This window comes from Engystomops pustulosus, chromosome 8, assembly GCF_040894005.1.
Source record: "Engystomops pustulosus chromosome 8, aEngPut4.maternal, whole genome shotgun sequence".
In the NCBI taxonomy this organism is placed as follows: Eukaryota; Metazoa; Chordata; class Amphibia; order Anura; family Leptodactylidae; genus Engystomops; species Engystomops pustulosus.
This window is the reverse complement of record NC_092418.1, coordinates 19,657,594-19,673,638: the sequence shown is the minus strand read 5'-3', so window position 1 is coordinate 19,673,638 and position 16,045 is coordinate 19,657,594. Positions and strand designations below refer to the sequence as shown.

The window sequence follows — 16,045 nt, the reverse complement described above, 5'->3', positions numbered from 1 at the left end:
TCAATCTATTCCATTTTACTGGAGGGCCACCTACCTGCTCCTCTGGTTTGAAACATTTTTGGGACTGCCACATACAGGCACTCAATCTATTCCATTTTACTGCAGGGCCACCTACCTGCTCCTCTGGTTTGAACAATTTTTGGGACTGCCACATACAGGCACTCAATCTATTCCATTTTACTGGAGGGCCACCTACCTGCTCCTCTGGTTTGAAACATTTTTGGGACTGCCACATACAGGCACTCAATCTATTCCATTTTACTGCAGGGCCACCTACCTGCTCCTCTGGTTTGAACAATTTTTGGGACTGCCACATACAGGCACTCAATCTATTCCATTTTACTGCAGGGCCACCTACCTGCTCCTCTGGTTTGAACAATTTTTGGGACTGCCACATACAGGCACTCAATCTATTCCATTTTACTGCAGGGCCACCTACCTGCTCCTCTGGTTTGAACAATTTTTGGGACTGCCACATACAGGCACTCAATCTATTCCATTTTACTGGAGGGCCACCTACCTGCTCCTCTGGTTTGAAGAATTTTTGGGACTGCCACATACAGGCACTCAATCTATTCCATTTTACTGGAGGGCCACCTACCTGCTCCTCTGGTTTGAAACATTTTTGGGACTGCCACATACAGGCACTCAATCTATCCCATTTTACTGGAGGGCCACCTACCTGCTCCTCTGGTTTGAAAAATGTTTGGGACTGCCACATACAGGCACTATCCAAATTAAATTGTCTCCATAGCAGCCTCCACACGTTGTCTCCATTGCTACCTCCAAAAGTCGTCCATATAGCTGCCTCCATACATCGTCCCTTTATCAAACGAGGTGTGTCAGGCAGAAATTTGGGTTGTTTTCATGGATTCCACATCAAAGTTGTTAACTTTGTCGCCACCCTGCTGTGTTATCCACAAAATATACTGGCAAACTTTTACCATTTAGGGATATTATTTCAGCGCTTTTTGCGCATCTGTTTACATTCCCCTCACCCGGCATATCCTAAACTTATAAGAACGCTACTACACTTGATCTTATACAAAAGGTTCTTAGAAGTGCTGTTTGGGGAGTAGCCTAGAAACAGGGGCTTGGATTGGCGAAAGCTCGCCTGGCTGCAGAGCGCCAGCTCCATCACAAGATCCAACTAACATAGTTGCAGCACCTTTAATCTACTACTAGTTCACTGCCTCCATAATAATAATAATCTTTATTTATATAGCGTCATCATATTCTGCAGCGCTTTACAAATCATAGGAAACAAATACAAATGTAATGTAACAGAGCACAACATTTGTATGGAACAACAGGAGTGAGGTCCCTGCTCGCCAGAGCTTACGGTTTATGAAGATGATGGGGTAACACGAGGTAAAAGAATATTTAATGGTCAAGCCATTCTTCTTAGGGAATAGAAAAAAATATAATAAATGGAATTGCTGTCGCTTGAAACACTCAGCCGTCATCTTATATACCAGGTCCAGGGTGAATGGGACTGCAGAGAAGTCTGGTGCCTGTTGGTTGCTGGATAACAGATGGGAGGACGACACAGGACGGGTTAGTAGAAGAGTTAAAACTTCATGCAGTTAATGAGTGTTATAGGCTTGCCTAAAGAAATGGGTTTTAAGAGCACGTTTGAAACTTTGGAGGTTAGGTATTAGTCTGATAGTCCGGGGCAGAGCATTCCATAGAATTGGTGCAGCTCTAGAGAAGTCTTGGAGACGCGAGTGGGAGGTCCGCACTAGGGTAGAGGTTAATCTAAGATCACTGGCGGATCTAAGAGCACGGGTTGGGCGATAGACTGAGATAAGAGAGGAGAGGTAGGGGGGTGCAGCATTATACAGAGCTTTATGGATGAGGGTTATTATTATTTTAAACTATTCGAAAGGAGACTGGCAGCAAGTGCAGCGACTGGCATGAACTGTAAGCATACATGGTCCCCTTATCAAACGAGCTGTGTCAGGCAGAATTTGGGGTTGTTTTCATGGCTTCCATGTTAACTTTGTCGCCACCCTGCTGTGTAATCCACAAAATATACTGGCAAACTTTTATCATGTAGCGATATTATTTGAGCGCTTCTTGCTCACCTCCTTTGGTTCCTCTCTGCCACCCATTGGTTTGAAGCCTGAGTCCATTTAGGGTATGTCGCCATGCCACTCTCTAGCCTGCCGCTGCTGCCGCTGCCTCTGCATGCCGTCCCCTATAGTGTCAGGGTCAATTATTGGATGTTTTAGATGCTATCTAGCTTCATTCTGTCACTCTGTCATGGCCATGCTGTTGCCCATAATTTTGGCATAATGGTGCGATTAGGCAGCCTCAGAGGCATCCATGCATGCTGCCCCTGCTGTTTCCTGTCCATTTCCGTGGTGTTTCCATCCTTTTCTGAGGTTCCCAGGTGTTTGGCCAAGCTTCCCTGTGCAGAGCCTTGGTCCCCTTGAAAAATGCTCGAGTCTCCCATTGACTTCAATGGGGTTCGTTATTCGAGACGAGCACTCGAGCATCGGGAAAAGTTCGTCTCGAATAACGAGTACCCGAGCATTTTAGTGTTCGCTCATCTCTAGATATAATCATACCCATTTAATTTAACTCACCTGCCATATACATGCATTTCTTCAATTGAATGATATTAAAAAATGCTCCTGTCCGGAGGTAATTTTTCATAAAGTTCTATAGACTCATACACACATTAATACAATCTTACACAAGTATATAAACTCATACGTACACATTTATGTACATATATCTATACATTCATACATACATTATATGCAAACTCAAAGTATATACACACAATATGTACACATCCTTACATTTATACACATGTAAAAATACATATACACACATTCTGAATAGTACATAGACATTATAAACACGTATAGTACATATACATAATATACATAGACATAAGGCTGGGAATCGAGGGGGCAACATGTCCGACCCTGGTTGAGAAAGGGGGGCAATCAAGGGGGCAGCATGTCCGACCCTGGGTGAGAAAGGGGGGCAATCAAGGGGGCAGCATGTCCGACCCTGGGTGAGAAAGGGGAGCAATCAAGGGGGCAGCAAATCCGACTCTGGGTGAGAAAGGGGGGCAATCAAGGGGGCAGCATGTCTGACCCTGGGTGAGAAAGGGGGGCAATCAAGGGGGCAACATGTCCGACCCTGGGTGAGAAAGGGGGGAAATCAAGGGGGCAGCAAATCCGACTCTGGGTGAGAAAGGGGGGCAATCAAGGGGGCAACATGTCCGACCCTGGGTGAGAAAGGGGGGAAATCAAGGGGGCAGCAAATCCGACTCTGGGTGAGAAAGGGGGGCAATCAAGGGGGCAGCAAATCCGACCCTGGGTGAGAAAGGGGGGCAATCAAGGGGGCAGCAAATCCGACCCTGGGTGAAAAGGGGGGGAATCGAGGGGGCAGCATAGCTGATCCTGGGGAGAGAGGAGGGCTTAAAATGAATCCACACTCCCTCCTCCTCTCCATCAGGGCCCTGTAATAAAGTTGTGACGCAGTGGCACAGTTGGGGTGAAAGTCGGGAGCAATGCAATTCGCCTTTGCAACACGGGCCCCTGTTCCTTGCGGGCCCCGTAGCAGCCGCTCTGGGATTTCATTATTGAATTGTCTGTTACCTCCTGTTGACAATATACAAGTAGAAAATAACTTTCCAGGCATAACTCTTAGGTGTAATTTTTTGGTATAGTGGCCATGTCCAGTCCTCTTAGGCATATGGGACTTATCTTCAAATCCTCAGTGGAAGTTAAAAAAAATTTCAGGAACATAAACATCTTATTGGGAGAGGAAGATAACATTGTCTCGATCATCCCCCAAAAAATCTTCTGTTTTATTAGATAAAATCATAATAAAAATTGCACAAAAATGCTTAAAGGGATATAATCATACCCATTTAATTTAACTCACCTGCCATATACATGCATTTCTTCAATTGAATGATATTAAAAAATGCTCCTGTCCGGAGGTAATTTTTCATAGATGTAGCCATATTGGGGCAGATTTATCAAGCAGTCTGAAAGTCAGAATTTTTCTAGTTGCCCATGGCAACCAATCACAGCTCCCCTTTAAAATATTCATGAGCACTGGTAAAATGAAAGCTGAGCTGTGATTGGTTGCCATGGGCAACTAGAAATATTCTGACTTTCAGACGGCTTGATAAATCTGCCCTATTGTCTCTTAGAAACGACATTGTTGTCTTTGGATACGACCACCGCTGCTGGAGTGCACGAAAATCAAATAGTTTTTGGTATGAAATGGCTGGGAGTTACTGCATGTCCCACAGCCATCCTGTGGTAATGAATGCAGATTCCAGGTGGTCAGGAAGGGCTCAATAGTGCATGCCTCGCCACCACGGGGTTCTGAGATGGTCGTATCCAAGGTCAGATATCTAGTTTGTAATGGACAACATGTCAACATTTTTGGGACAATATCATCACATGGGTGACCATTGTTATCCTCTCCACTGTCAGAGAGGAGGTGCTAGAGCAGAGGGCCTGTGTAATGCTAAACACTGAGAAACTGAGATTATCATAAGACATGCCCCTTCTCTGCTTCAGCACCTCCTCTCTAATAGTGGAGATGATTATAATGGTTGTGTATTGGGACTGATATCTCGGTGACCGTGGGGGCTAGAAAGAAAATTCAAAGTGCCCCAGAATCTGCGAGAAAGCCCCTACATTAAGCTTGTTAGTCACTACATGTGTGAGCCGGTGAAAGGACCTCTTTAAAAGCAATATGTTTCACACTCAGCTATGTAAGCTGGAGGAATGTTACTTTTAAGCACTTTATGCAATTTTTATGATGGTTTTATCTATTAAAACAGATGTTTGTTTTAGATACTGGTAAATGATGCAATATGTTATCCTCCCTGTACTGTATGTGGCCCTGAAAATATGTTGCCTTGTTACTTCCACTGAGTATTTATAGGTCATGGTCAGGGCCGCCATCGGGAGGTGTGTGTGTGTGTGTGTGTGTGTGTTAGTGTGACTATGTTCAGGGGGACCCAAGGAGGAGAAGGGGCCACAAGTCACAGAAAACCCTTCTCCCTTCCCAGGTGCAGGAAACTCACTGCGCACACAGGGCCGGATTATCATTCTGGGGGGGAGGGGCCCACAAAATTTGCCCAAATTTTGGCCCAAACTTCCTAGTGGCATCCTTGGTCATAGTAGCCCTGTTTCATAAACATTGCAGATGCATAACTCTTATGAGCAGAATAAAGATCATGACCCAGGTGTAAAGATACAGTCCTTCTAGCTCCGATTGGAAGGTCATGTGATGCCTCTCACGTATCTATTCCAGAGCCCATGAAGAATGGGAATCTCTCATAGAGACCCTGCGCTCCCAGCTTGACGCCATCTACTTCCCGGACACGGTGGAAGAATGGATGGAACAGAATGTGAACCCATGGATGGACCCTCTAAGAGAACTGGCAAAGGATTTCCAGGACATCCTACCCCTCAATGCCAAGCCAAAGGTCCTATCCCAAAAAGGAAAGTAAACTGGTACCCGGGGTGTATACTTGGACTTTGCATGGAATGAGGACCAGAGAAGGGGTTAATATTCTGCAGGACGCCATACCAATCCAAAGCATTGGAATACAAAGGACGACTATAAGGTACAGACATTGCCCTCTCTCATATACAGTATATGGGCGGAGCCTATTGTGCCCTATAATGCATCATATAAGCCCAATATAGAAAAAAATACCGCCCTTAATGGGTTAATCACCAGCTTCGCACAGCATCATGGAAGCATTCACCTGTCCTCTGCACATAGCCACGTACCCGGCTCTAGTGGATTTTTTAGATTTCGGACTAGACCTCTGTGCAGTATCCATGTGTTCTGTATATTTATTGTACATTACACAATGGCTGCCTCCTTGTGCCAAGGTGATGGGTGAGGCTAAAAACTGCAAAAAATGAGGCTGCATTCCAGGCTAGAAACATCATAAAATATTTATTTTGTTCATTAAATTATGAGATTTTTACCACTACAGCAAGAAAATGTGAAAAAATGTGAAAAGTGAGGCCATGATGAAAAATACAAGGTATATTTACCATTACTCCAATGCAATATTACATACAGTCTACTACCGTTATGTGTATACAGCTCCTATGCAGACTCATGTGTCTCCTATGTGGGCAAAGTACAAACAGATCCTGTGTGGTCTAAATCTACAATCACTCTACCTTCCACCGGTACAACATTTCTTTATAGCATAAATTCGGAGTCTGACTACAGGATCTGACTACATAGAACTTGTTTGTAGTCTGTAACCATGGAGACAAATAGGTCTGTTATTGAGTGGGAGACAAAATTATCAAACTATTACAAACTTGCTTAATTTTCTAAGTGGATCAATGTAGAAACAATTTCTAGAGAGGGTCTAGACAGCCCCTTTTATCCGAACCACAGGGGTTAATCCGCTATGGGGTAGCAATCTGTCTACTTAGTCCCTGTTTACCAGATCATACTATCACATCACCCAAATTCATGAACTACTCGCAAGCTGCCTCCTGAAATGATGTTTTTTTTTGTCTCTGCTAATTTTTTTTCTTTACTATTTCTAAGTTAATTGAAGTAAATTATACAAATTCTTGTTTTGTTTTATTTGTTAATGTTATTTTGTGTTAGGGTAAATAAAACATATTTTCTTAATTAACTTTTTGGTTTTATTTGTATTCGTTGTATACAAAACATATTTATCCACTTTCAATTAGCTATCAACAACAGAGAGACAATAAACTTAGGTTTGCATAAGATGGAAGGTCCATGCAGGACACTAGAGAGACAATAAACTTAGGGCTGTATAAGATGAAAGTTCTATACAGGGCACTAGAGAGACAATAAACTTAGGGCTGTATAAGATGGAAGGTCCATGCAGGGCACTAGAGAGACAATAAACTTAGGTTTGTATAAGGTAGAAGGTCCATGCAGGGCACTAGAGAGACAATAAACATAGGGCTGTATAAGATGGAGGGTCCATGCAGGGCACTAGAGAAACAATAACTTAGGGCTGTATAAGATGAAAGGTCCATACAAGGCACTAGAGAGACAATAAACTTAGGGCTGTATATGATTAAAGGTCCATACAGGGTACTTGAGACACAATAAACGTAGGGCTGTATAGGATTAAAGGTCCATACAGGGTACTTGAGACACAATAAACGTAGGGCTGTATAGGATTAAAGGTCCATACAGGGTACTACAGAGACAATAAACTTAGGGCTGTATAGGATTAAAGGTCCATACAGGGTACTTGAGACACAATAAACTTAGGGCTGTATAAGATGAAAGGTCCATACAGGGCACTAGAGATACAATAAACTTAGGTCTGCATTGGAATAAAGTCCCATAGAGAGCACTAAGGAGACAATAGACTTCTATCTGTATAGGATGAAAGGTCCATGAAGGGCACTAGGGAGACAAACACTTAGGTTTGTATAAGATGGAAGCTCCATACAGGGCACTAGAGGGAAAATAAACTTAGGGCTGTATAAGATGAAAGGTCCATACTAGAGAGACAATAAACTTAGGTCGGCATGGGAACAAAGTCCCATAGAGAGCACTAAGGAGACAATAGACTTCTATCTGTATAGGATGAAAGGTCCATGCAGGGCACTAGAGAGGCAGAAGAATCAGGTCTATATAAGATGAAATGTTATTACAGGACAGTAGAGAGGAAACAGACTTGGAGAGCACTAGAGAGGCAATAGGCTTAGATCTGTATGGGATGAAAGTCCCGTAAAGGGCACTAGAGAAACAATTGACCCAGCAGAGAGACAACAGACTCAGGCCTGGTTACAATGAAAGGTCCACAGAGGGCAGCAGAGAGGCAACAGTCTCAAGTTTGTATATGAAGAACGGTCCAAAATAGGCTCTGGAGAGGCAACAAGCTCAGGTATGTATAGGATGAAAGGTCCATAAAGGGCACTAGAGACATTCATTATATTGACATCAGAGCTGTGACACAAAATTACCATTTTAGGTTGTGTTGTATCTTTATAGGATATGTATATTCTTTCTCTCGATGCGGGAGAGAATTTTTTCCATGCAGTACCATTCCCTACCACTTTATGGCGGTATTACGCCTTCCTTCCTGCAGCTATTAGCAGTATGGTAAGACCAAGCAGATAGCAGATCTGTCCTGACAGGCAGCAGAGAGGAGTCAGAGTGACACTGCCCCCGCTTCCTACACTCGCTGCAGCAGAGCAACGCGCCAATCCCTGCCACACAATGCAGAGCATTACTCCTCTTCCATGTAATGATAATTATTAGCAACACTGAGAGTGCCAAGACGTCTTATTACCATAACCCGCCATTTATATCACTTCCTTCTCTTATTCTCTGTGGAAAACTAACCGGCAGAAGAACGCAAGCCCCGACCCCCACACCCCCCCGACTCCAGATGTCTGCTATAAGAGACAGTAATAAGATATTACGCTCTATAAACATATATACAACACACTAGTAGAAAACGCTATTAAAGGAATATCCCAAGACCCCACCCCTATGACTCAATCCATTCTCAATGAAGCCAGTGTTAGGTATTATCCCTGGAGAGATGTGTAATCAGACCTTTGTGTGTGTTGTTAGTAGCAGCAGGACTGTGAACTATATTCCACAATTGTGATGCGTGTCCTCATACTGCTGTGCTCTGACTTGCTCCATAGCTCTGCTCTAAGTCTCTAGGAAACCTGATAAAGTAAATGGGAGGGGCTTTGGAACAGCTCAGCACACAGTAGTGTGAGGACACATCCCGAGGCTGCCGTTATACTGACAGATTTCCTTTAATTCAAAGGAGCTTTAAAGATCTGTGTGCAGTAGGCTCCCTCTAGTGGCAGGTAAATGCTAGGATATAGTACTCAGCGGCCCTTCATGCACCATGGGCCCCATAGCAGTAACATGACCTCTCGGCCAATATCACACAATTTGGAAAGCTCTGCACATGTTTCACAAAAATGAGAGAATATCATCTTTATATCAAGCATATGCAACACCCCTGCCAATGCATAGGCAAGGTGGTTTTTGTGAATAGCGCCCTCTCCTTGTCAGGAGCTGTTTGGTGAACCGAAGCAACTCATCCAGATGCTACCTCTAGGAGAACTTAGTGATTGCAGATTTCGCCACGGCTGGGTAAGGCACGAGTTAACACTGTGATCTGTCCAATTATGTTCTTGTAATACAAGCTGGAAGCTGATTGGAGAAGTGCTACCACCTGACCAGGGAGTACATAAACCCCTGCTGGGCGGAAGCACATGATCTTTTGCTAGAGTCTGCAGACAGCACCAGACCTCTAGTCCCGCTGTCCTCATTACAGGAATTACAGGTGCCTGAGGCCATCGCCTAGCTCCCAGGGCAAGTCCAGAGACTTAAGCCCAGAACTGAGATCCACCACCCGGATTCGCTTCCATCTGCACCAGCCCTGTGTGAGCCTACTACCAAGCTGGTAACCTTCCTGAGGACCACTCTCCATGACTCTTCCAGCTTGCGAATCTACTGTTGATCGTTTGGCCGTTGCCTGATGTTGAATAAAGAAGTGTGGGGCTCATTTACTAAGGGTACGAATCGCGCACTTTTGTCGGGTTTCCCGACAATTTCAGATTTGCCCTGAATTGCCCCGGGATTTTGGCGTACGCAATAGTATTTTGGCGCATCGGCGCCGGCTTTCATGCAACAGAAATGGTGGGGTGTGGCCGTCGAACAACCCGACAGATTCGGAAAAACCACGGAATTTAAAAAATAATTTGCGTCGCAAGATCAGCACTTACATGCACCGGGAAGAAGCAGGTGAACTCCGGCGGACCTCGGCGCAGCAGCGACACCTATAATAATAATAGTAATAATAATTCTTTATTTATATGGCGCACACAGATTACGCAGCGCAGCACAAAGCATGGCAAATTGGTCCCTGTCCCCATGGCGCTCACAATCTAAACAACTTAACAGTACGTTTTGGAGTGTGGGAGGAAACTAACGCAAACACGGAGAGAACATACAAACTCTCCGCAGATGTTGACCTGGGTGGAAATCGAACCCAGGACCCCAGTGCTGCAAGGCAGAAGTGCTACTCACTCAGCCACCGTGCCGCCCTACCTGGTGGATATTGGGTGCATGGACCTTAGTCAATCCCGGCACACCCGAATCCTCGTCGGAGAACGTGCCGCTGGATCACGACTGGACCGGGTAAGTAAATGTGCCCCTGTAAGTTTGTTTGTACAACGTTGCCTCCATCTGATCCCTGGATACAGCTGTTACCCCCACGGGCTTCCCCATTGCCTGGGGACTTATCTTACATACACCTCAGGGGTTGCCCCAGGGAGAACCAGTACATCAGCCTCTCCCTCCATATTTCTTGCACACACCACCTGCTGGAGACCTGCCAGGCTGTAGGACATACCAAGCACCGTGACATCAGCGCGCCCTAGGCCACAACTGCCAGCCACCCCCAAGAAGAGGCTAGGCCCCGGTGGGGGATGTTGAACTATCATCAATGCAGATATGAAAAACTAACTAAAAAACTTGTGTTAAAACACGCAAACCATTGTCAGGTGTACAAGCCGCAATTTAGTTGCAATTCGCAGCCCAGAGCCAGGAATTGCGACTACTCTTTCCATTTCCGTGAGTTAGGCAGGTAGGGGGGAGATGCCACGCCGTGCAGTGTGCCGGAGCGTGGCGTTGCTTTGAAACGTGGCTTGTATGCCTGAAAACACGTGTACAAGCACTGAGTTGCAATTTCCAGCGCAGTGCTCCTCTGCCCTCTACGCCGGTTGGGGGTACAGGGGGAGGGGCCTGGCTGTGCAGTGGGCCGGCAAGGGGTGTTCCTGCCCCTGCTCCTGCCCACTGCCTGTAGTCAGGTCAGACCTAGTGTATACGAGCCCTGGTGGCGCAGTGTAGTACTACACTCTCTTCCCGCCTGCCGGGATATGTCAGAAGATGACATGATAAATCTGGCGCGTACTGGTGGAGGGCACCAATCTTGATAAATTTGGCCCATTGCGTAATAAATTGCAGCAAGTCACTTACAGGATACCATCAGGAGAGGTTCCGGCAGTCTTTGAGCTGGAATATGCAAATGTGGAAATGCAGAGTATGGAATCATATCTATCTATCTAACACCACAAATTATCATCTACCTCATCTCCAATGTAATATATATCCTCTATCTCAGTGCCTGGTGCCCCTCTGCCAGTATAAGTGGCACAGCAAGTTCCTCTCCTCCCCTCAGACTATATGTAGCCCTGGACATCAGGCCGGAGGTCGTGGCTCCTTTAAGGTCACAGGGAAGTTTGTATTTCATGACATGTTGTTGAAGCCACAGGTCACATTCTTTGTGGTTCAAGTGGTGGGACAGGTGGCATCAAGTGCCACCCGGGTGACAGGAGAGGAGAGTCTGCTGTCTGGGAAATCTGGGTGACAGCCAACATTACAGCTCCCAATGGCATCCACCCAGCTTTCCCAGGCACTGAATTTATCACAGCATTGTGGGGGTTTCATAGCTAGGCACAAATATGGGCACCATTACACCCCCCTCATCTATGGAAGCCGGCCTGGTAGCAGGGCATGGATAACATGTTACCAAAAATACAATTAGTCCCATGTATAGTAAAGACAGTGGTAGAGAGACTGTCTATATGCAGCTGATCCTGATCTACAGAAGGACTAGATTCATAGCCCCGCCCACACAGCACCTGGAGCCTCCCCCTCCCCCCTGTGTGCTGTAGTCAGAGGATGAAGAGAGAATAGGAAGAGGAAGTCATGAAATACACACAGAAGACCCCTGTCACCTGCCCCCCAGGTATGTCTCATCCATGTGTCCACTGCTTCCTCTTTTTGTGCAGAGGCAAAATAACTGGGGTCCACTTTCAAAAGGGGGAAGGAAATTGACTGGGGATTGACAGGGATCTTAAAATAGACTATTCTTACAGCTTCTGGAGGGGGAAGGAGCCTTATTTACTGTACTACTTCTGCCGAAGGGGAAAAGGACGTAATTGTGGTTTATTTTTAGAGCTTCTAGAGGGGAAGAAGACTGACTGGTAACTATTCTTACAGCTTCTAGAAGGGGAAGCAATCGGACTGGGAGGTTACTGGGAACTATTCTTACAACTTCTAGAGGAGGAAGGAGACTGACTAAGAACTATTCTTACAGCTCCTAGATGGAGAAGGAGACAGACTGGGAACTATTCTTACAGCTCCTAGATGGAGAAGAAGACAGACTGGGAACTATTCTTATAGCTCCTAGAGGGGGAAGGAGACTGACTGGGAACTATTCTTACAGCTTTTACAAGGGGAAGCAATCAGACTGGGAGGTTACCGGGAACCATTCTTACCGTTTCTAGAGGGGAAAGAGACTGACAGTTAACTATTCTTACAGCTTCTAGAAGGGGAAGCAATCGGACTGGGAGGTTAATGGGAACTATTCTTACACTTACTACAAGGGGAAGGAGATTGACTGGAAACTATTCTTACAACTTCTAGAGGAGGAAGGAGACTGACTAAGAACTATTCTTACAGCTTCTGGAGGGGGAAGGAGCCTTATTTACTGTATTACTTCTGCCGAAGGGGAAAAGGACGTAATTGTGGTTTATTTTTAGAGCTTCTAGAGGGGAAGAAGACTGACTAGTAACTATTCTTACAGCTTCTAGAAGGGGAAGCAATCGGACTGGGAGGTTACTGGGAACTATTCTTACAACTTCTAGAGGAGGAAGGAGACTGACTAAGAACTATTCTTACAGCTCCTAGATGGAGAAGGAGACAGACTGGGAACTATTCTTACAGCTCCTAGATGGAGAAGAAGACAGACTGGGAACTATTCTTTTAGCTCCTAGAGGGGGAAGGAGACTGACTGGGAACTATTCTTACAGCTTTTACAAGGGTAAGCAATCAGACTGGGAGGTTACCGGGAACCATTCTTACCGTTTCTAGAGGGGAAAGAGACTGACAGTTAACTATTCTTACAGCTTCTAGAAGGGGAAGCAATCGGACTGGGAGGTTACTGGGAACTATTCTTACACTTACTACAAGGGGAAGGAGATTGACTGGAAACTATTCTTACAACTTCTAGAGGAGGAAGGAGACTGACTAAGAACTATTCTTACAGCTTCTAGAGGGGGAAGGAGACTGACTAAGAACTATTCTTACAGTTCCTAGATGGAGAAGGAGACAGACTGGGATCTATTCTTACAGCTTTTAGAAGGGGAAGCAATCAGACTGGGAGGTTACTGGGAACCATTCTTACCGTTTCTAGAGGGGAAAGAGACTGACTGTTAACTATTCTTACAGCTTCTAGAAGGGGAAGCAAGCTGACTGGGAGGTTACACTTACTAGAGGGGGAAGGAGACTGACTAGGAAGTATTCTTACAGCTTCTAGAGGGGGAAGGTGACTGACTGGAAACTATTCTTACAGTTCCTAGTGGGGGTGAAGACTGACTAGGAACTATTCTTACAGCTTCTAGAGGAGGAAGGATACTCACTGGGAACTACTCTTACAGTTTCTATAGGAGGAATGAGACTGACTGGGAACTATTCCTACAGCTTCTAGAGGAGAAAGGAGACTGACTGGGAACTATTCTTACAGCTTCTAGAGGGGGAAGGAGACTGACTGGGAATTATTCTTACAGCTTCTAGAGGGGGAAGGATACTGACTGGGAACTATTTTTCCAGCTTCTAGGGGGGGTAGGAAACTGACATTAAGGTTGCTGAGAAGGGGGTAGAATAATAGAGTTGATTTATAACAAAGGATGGGCATGCAATGTATTTTTTATATGTAACACAGAAAATAAAAATATGGATAACATGATGCTTGACCTAACAGCCCTCTAAAGAGGAGTCCAGTACTGATAAGAAGTGAGAAGACAGAAATTTTTAGCCATTTTAGTTAATTTTATATGAAATGGATATGTGGGAAAATACCTTTAAGAAAGAAGGAATATTAAAGGACAACTATTATAGGTCAGAGATTTCTGTACAGGAGGAAATTACAATGAGACTCCTGAAAATGCTGGTTCTGATGGAATTTGAGTGTTGGCATGTTGACCACATACGAGGGAGCACCCCGCAGCCCCCGGGATCGTTTACTTTGCCTTTTTAAATACTGAAGTGAATTCCCTCCCCGCTCCCGGGTGTTTAATTTCGCCTCTGGCTGCATATTTTGCTGAAATGGTTCTGTACATCTGTCAGAAGTAAAATGCTGAAATCTCTGCCATACAACAGCCCACGTCTGTCCAGAGAAAGTACAGAGCTGGAAAAACACGTCATCCCCCATGTCTAGTACTGCCAGGTACTCACAGCTTTCTGCACTGTGTGTAGGTCCAGGGTAACGTATGGCGGCCCGATGAGCTGAAACCAGGAAAAGTAGCCCATAATAGCCAACTGGAGCCTAACTTTCCATAGGATCGTATGTGGGCAAATTCACATGGGCATTATGATTGTTAATGGTTATTATAGTGGCACTGTCTATGACTGATGTTGGTGTGGTGGTAATATGGCCCTTCTTAGTATAATGGTGCGGTCTCTGATTGCTCTTGTTATGGTGGCACTATGGCTCCTCTTAGTATAGTGGTGCGGTCTCTGATTGCTCTTGTTATGGCGGCACTATGGCTCCTCTTAGTATAGTGGTGCAGTCTCTGATTGCTCTGGTTATGGTGGCACTATGGCTCCTCTTAGTATAATGGTGCGGTCTCTGATTGCTCTGGTTATGGTGGCACTATGGCTCCTCTTAGTATAATGGTGCAGTCTCTGATTGCTCTTGTTATGGTGGCACTATGGCTCCTCTTAGTATAATGGTGCGGTCTCTGATTGCTCTTGTTATGGTGGCACTATGGCTCCTCTTAGTATAGTGGTGCGGTCTCTGATTGCTCTTGTTATGGCGGCACTATGGCTCCTCTTAGTATAGTGGTGCAGTCTCTGATTGCTCTGGTTATGGTGGCACTATGGCTCCTCTTAGTATAATGGTGCGGTCTCTGATTGCTCTTGTTATGGCGGCACTATGACTCCTCTTAGTATAATGGTGCGGTCTCTGATTGCTCTGGTTATGGTGGCACTATGGCTCCTCTTAGTATAGTGGTGCGGTCTCTGATTGCTCTTGTTATGGCGGCACTATGGCTCCTCTTAGTATAGTGGTGCGGTCTCTGATTGCTCTTGTTATGGCGGCACTATGACTCCTCTTAGTATAATGGTGCGGTCTCTGATTGCTCTGGTTATGGTGGCACTATGGCTCCTCTTAGTATAATGGTGCGGTCTGTTATTGCTCTGGTTATGGTGGCACTATGGCTCCTCTTAGTATAATGGTGCGGTCTGTTATTGCTCTTGTTATGGTGGCACTATGGCTCCTCTTAGTATAATGGTGCGGTCTGTTATTGCTCTTGTTATGGCGGCACTATGGCTCCTCTTAGTATAGTGGTGCGGTCTCTGATTGCTCTGGTTATGGCGGCACTATGCCTCCTCTTAGTATAATGGTGCGGTCTCTGATTGCTCTGGTTATGGCGGCACTATGCCTCCTCTTAGTATAATGGTGTGGTCTCTGATTGCTCTTGTTATGGTGGCACTATGGCTCCTCTTATTATAATGGTGCGGTCTCTGATTGCTCTTGGTATGGTGGCACTATGGCTCCTCTTAGTATAATGGTGCGGTCTCTGATTGCTCTGGTTATGGTGGCACTATGGCTCCTCTTAGTATAATGGTGCGGTCTCTGATTGCCCTTGTTATGGTGGCACTATGGCTCCTCTTAGTATAATGGTGCGGTCTCTGATTGCTCTTGTTATGGCGGCACTATGGCTCCTCTTAGTATGGTGGTGCGGTCTCTGATTGCTCTTGTTATGGTGGCACTATGGCTCCTCTTAGTATAGTGGTGCGGTCTCTGATTGCTCTTGTTATGGCGGCACTATGGCTCCTCTTAGTATAATGGTGCGGTCTCTGATTGCCCTTGTTATGGTGGCACTATGGCTCCTCTTGGTATAGTGTTATGGTCTGTTATTGTTCTTGTTATGGCGGCACTATGGCTCCTCTTAGTATAGTGGTGCGGTCTCTGATTGCTCTTGGTATG

General features: G+C 45.4%; 1 protein-coding gene across 2 annotated transcripts in view; it reads left to right on the top strand.

Moving 5' to 3' along the window:
- Positions 1-6,664, top strand: part of LOC140074826 (hexosaminidase D-like) — a 53,718-nt gene extending 47,054 nt beyond the window's left edge. For both annotated transcript variants that reach the window (XM_072120042.1, XM_072120041.1), the window contains exon 14: positions 5,302-6,664. In XM_072120042.1, coding sequence (XP_071976143.1) covers positions 5,302-5,500 — 199 coding nt within the window. In that variant the 3' untranslated portion in view covers positions 5,501-6,664. The remainder of the gene's footprint in view (positions 1-5,301) is intronic.
- The last annotated feature ends 9,381 nt before the right edge of the window (positions 6,665-16,045 follow it).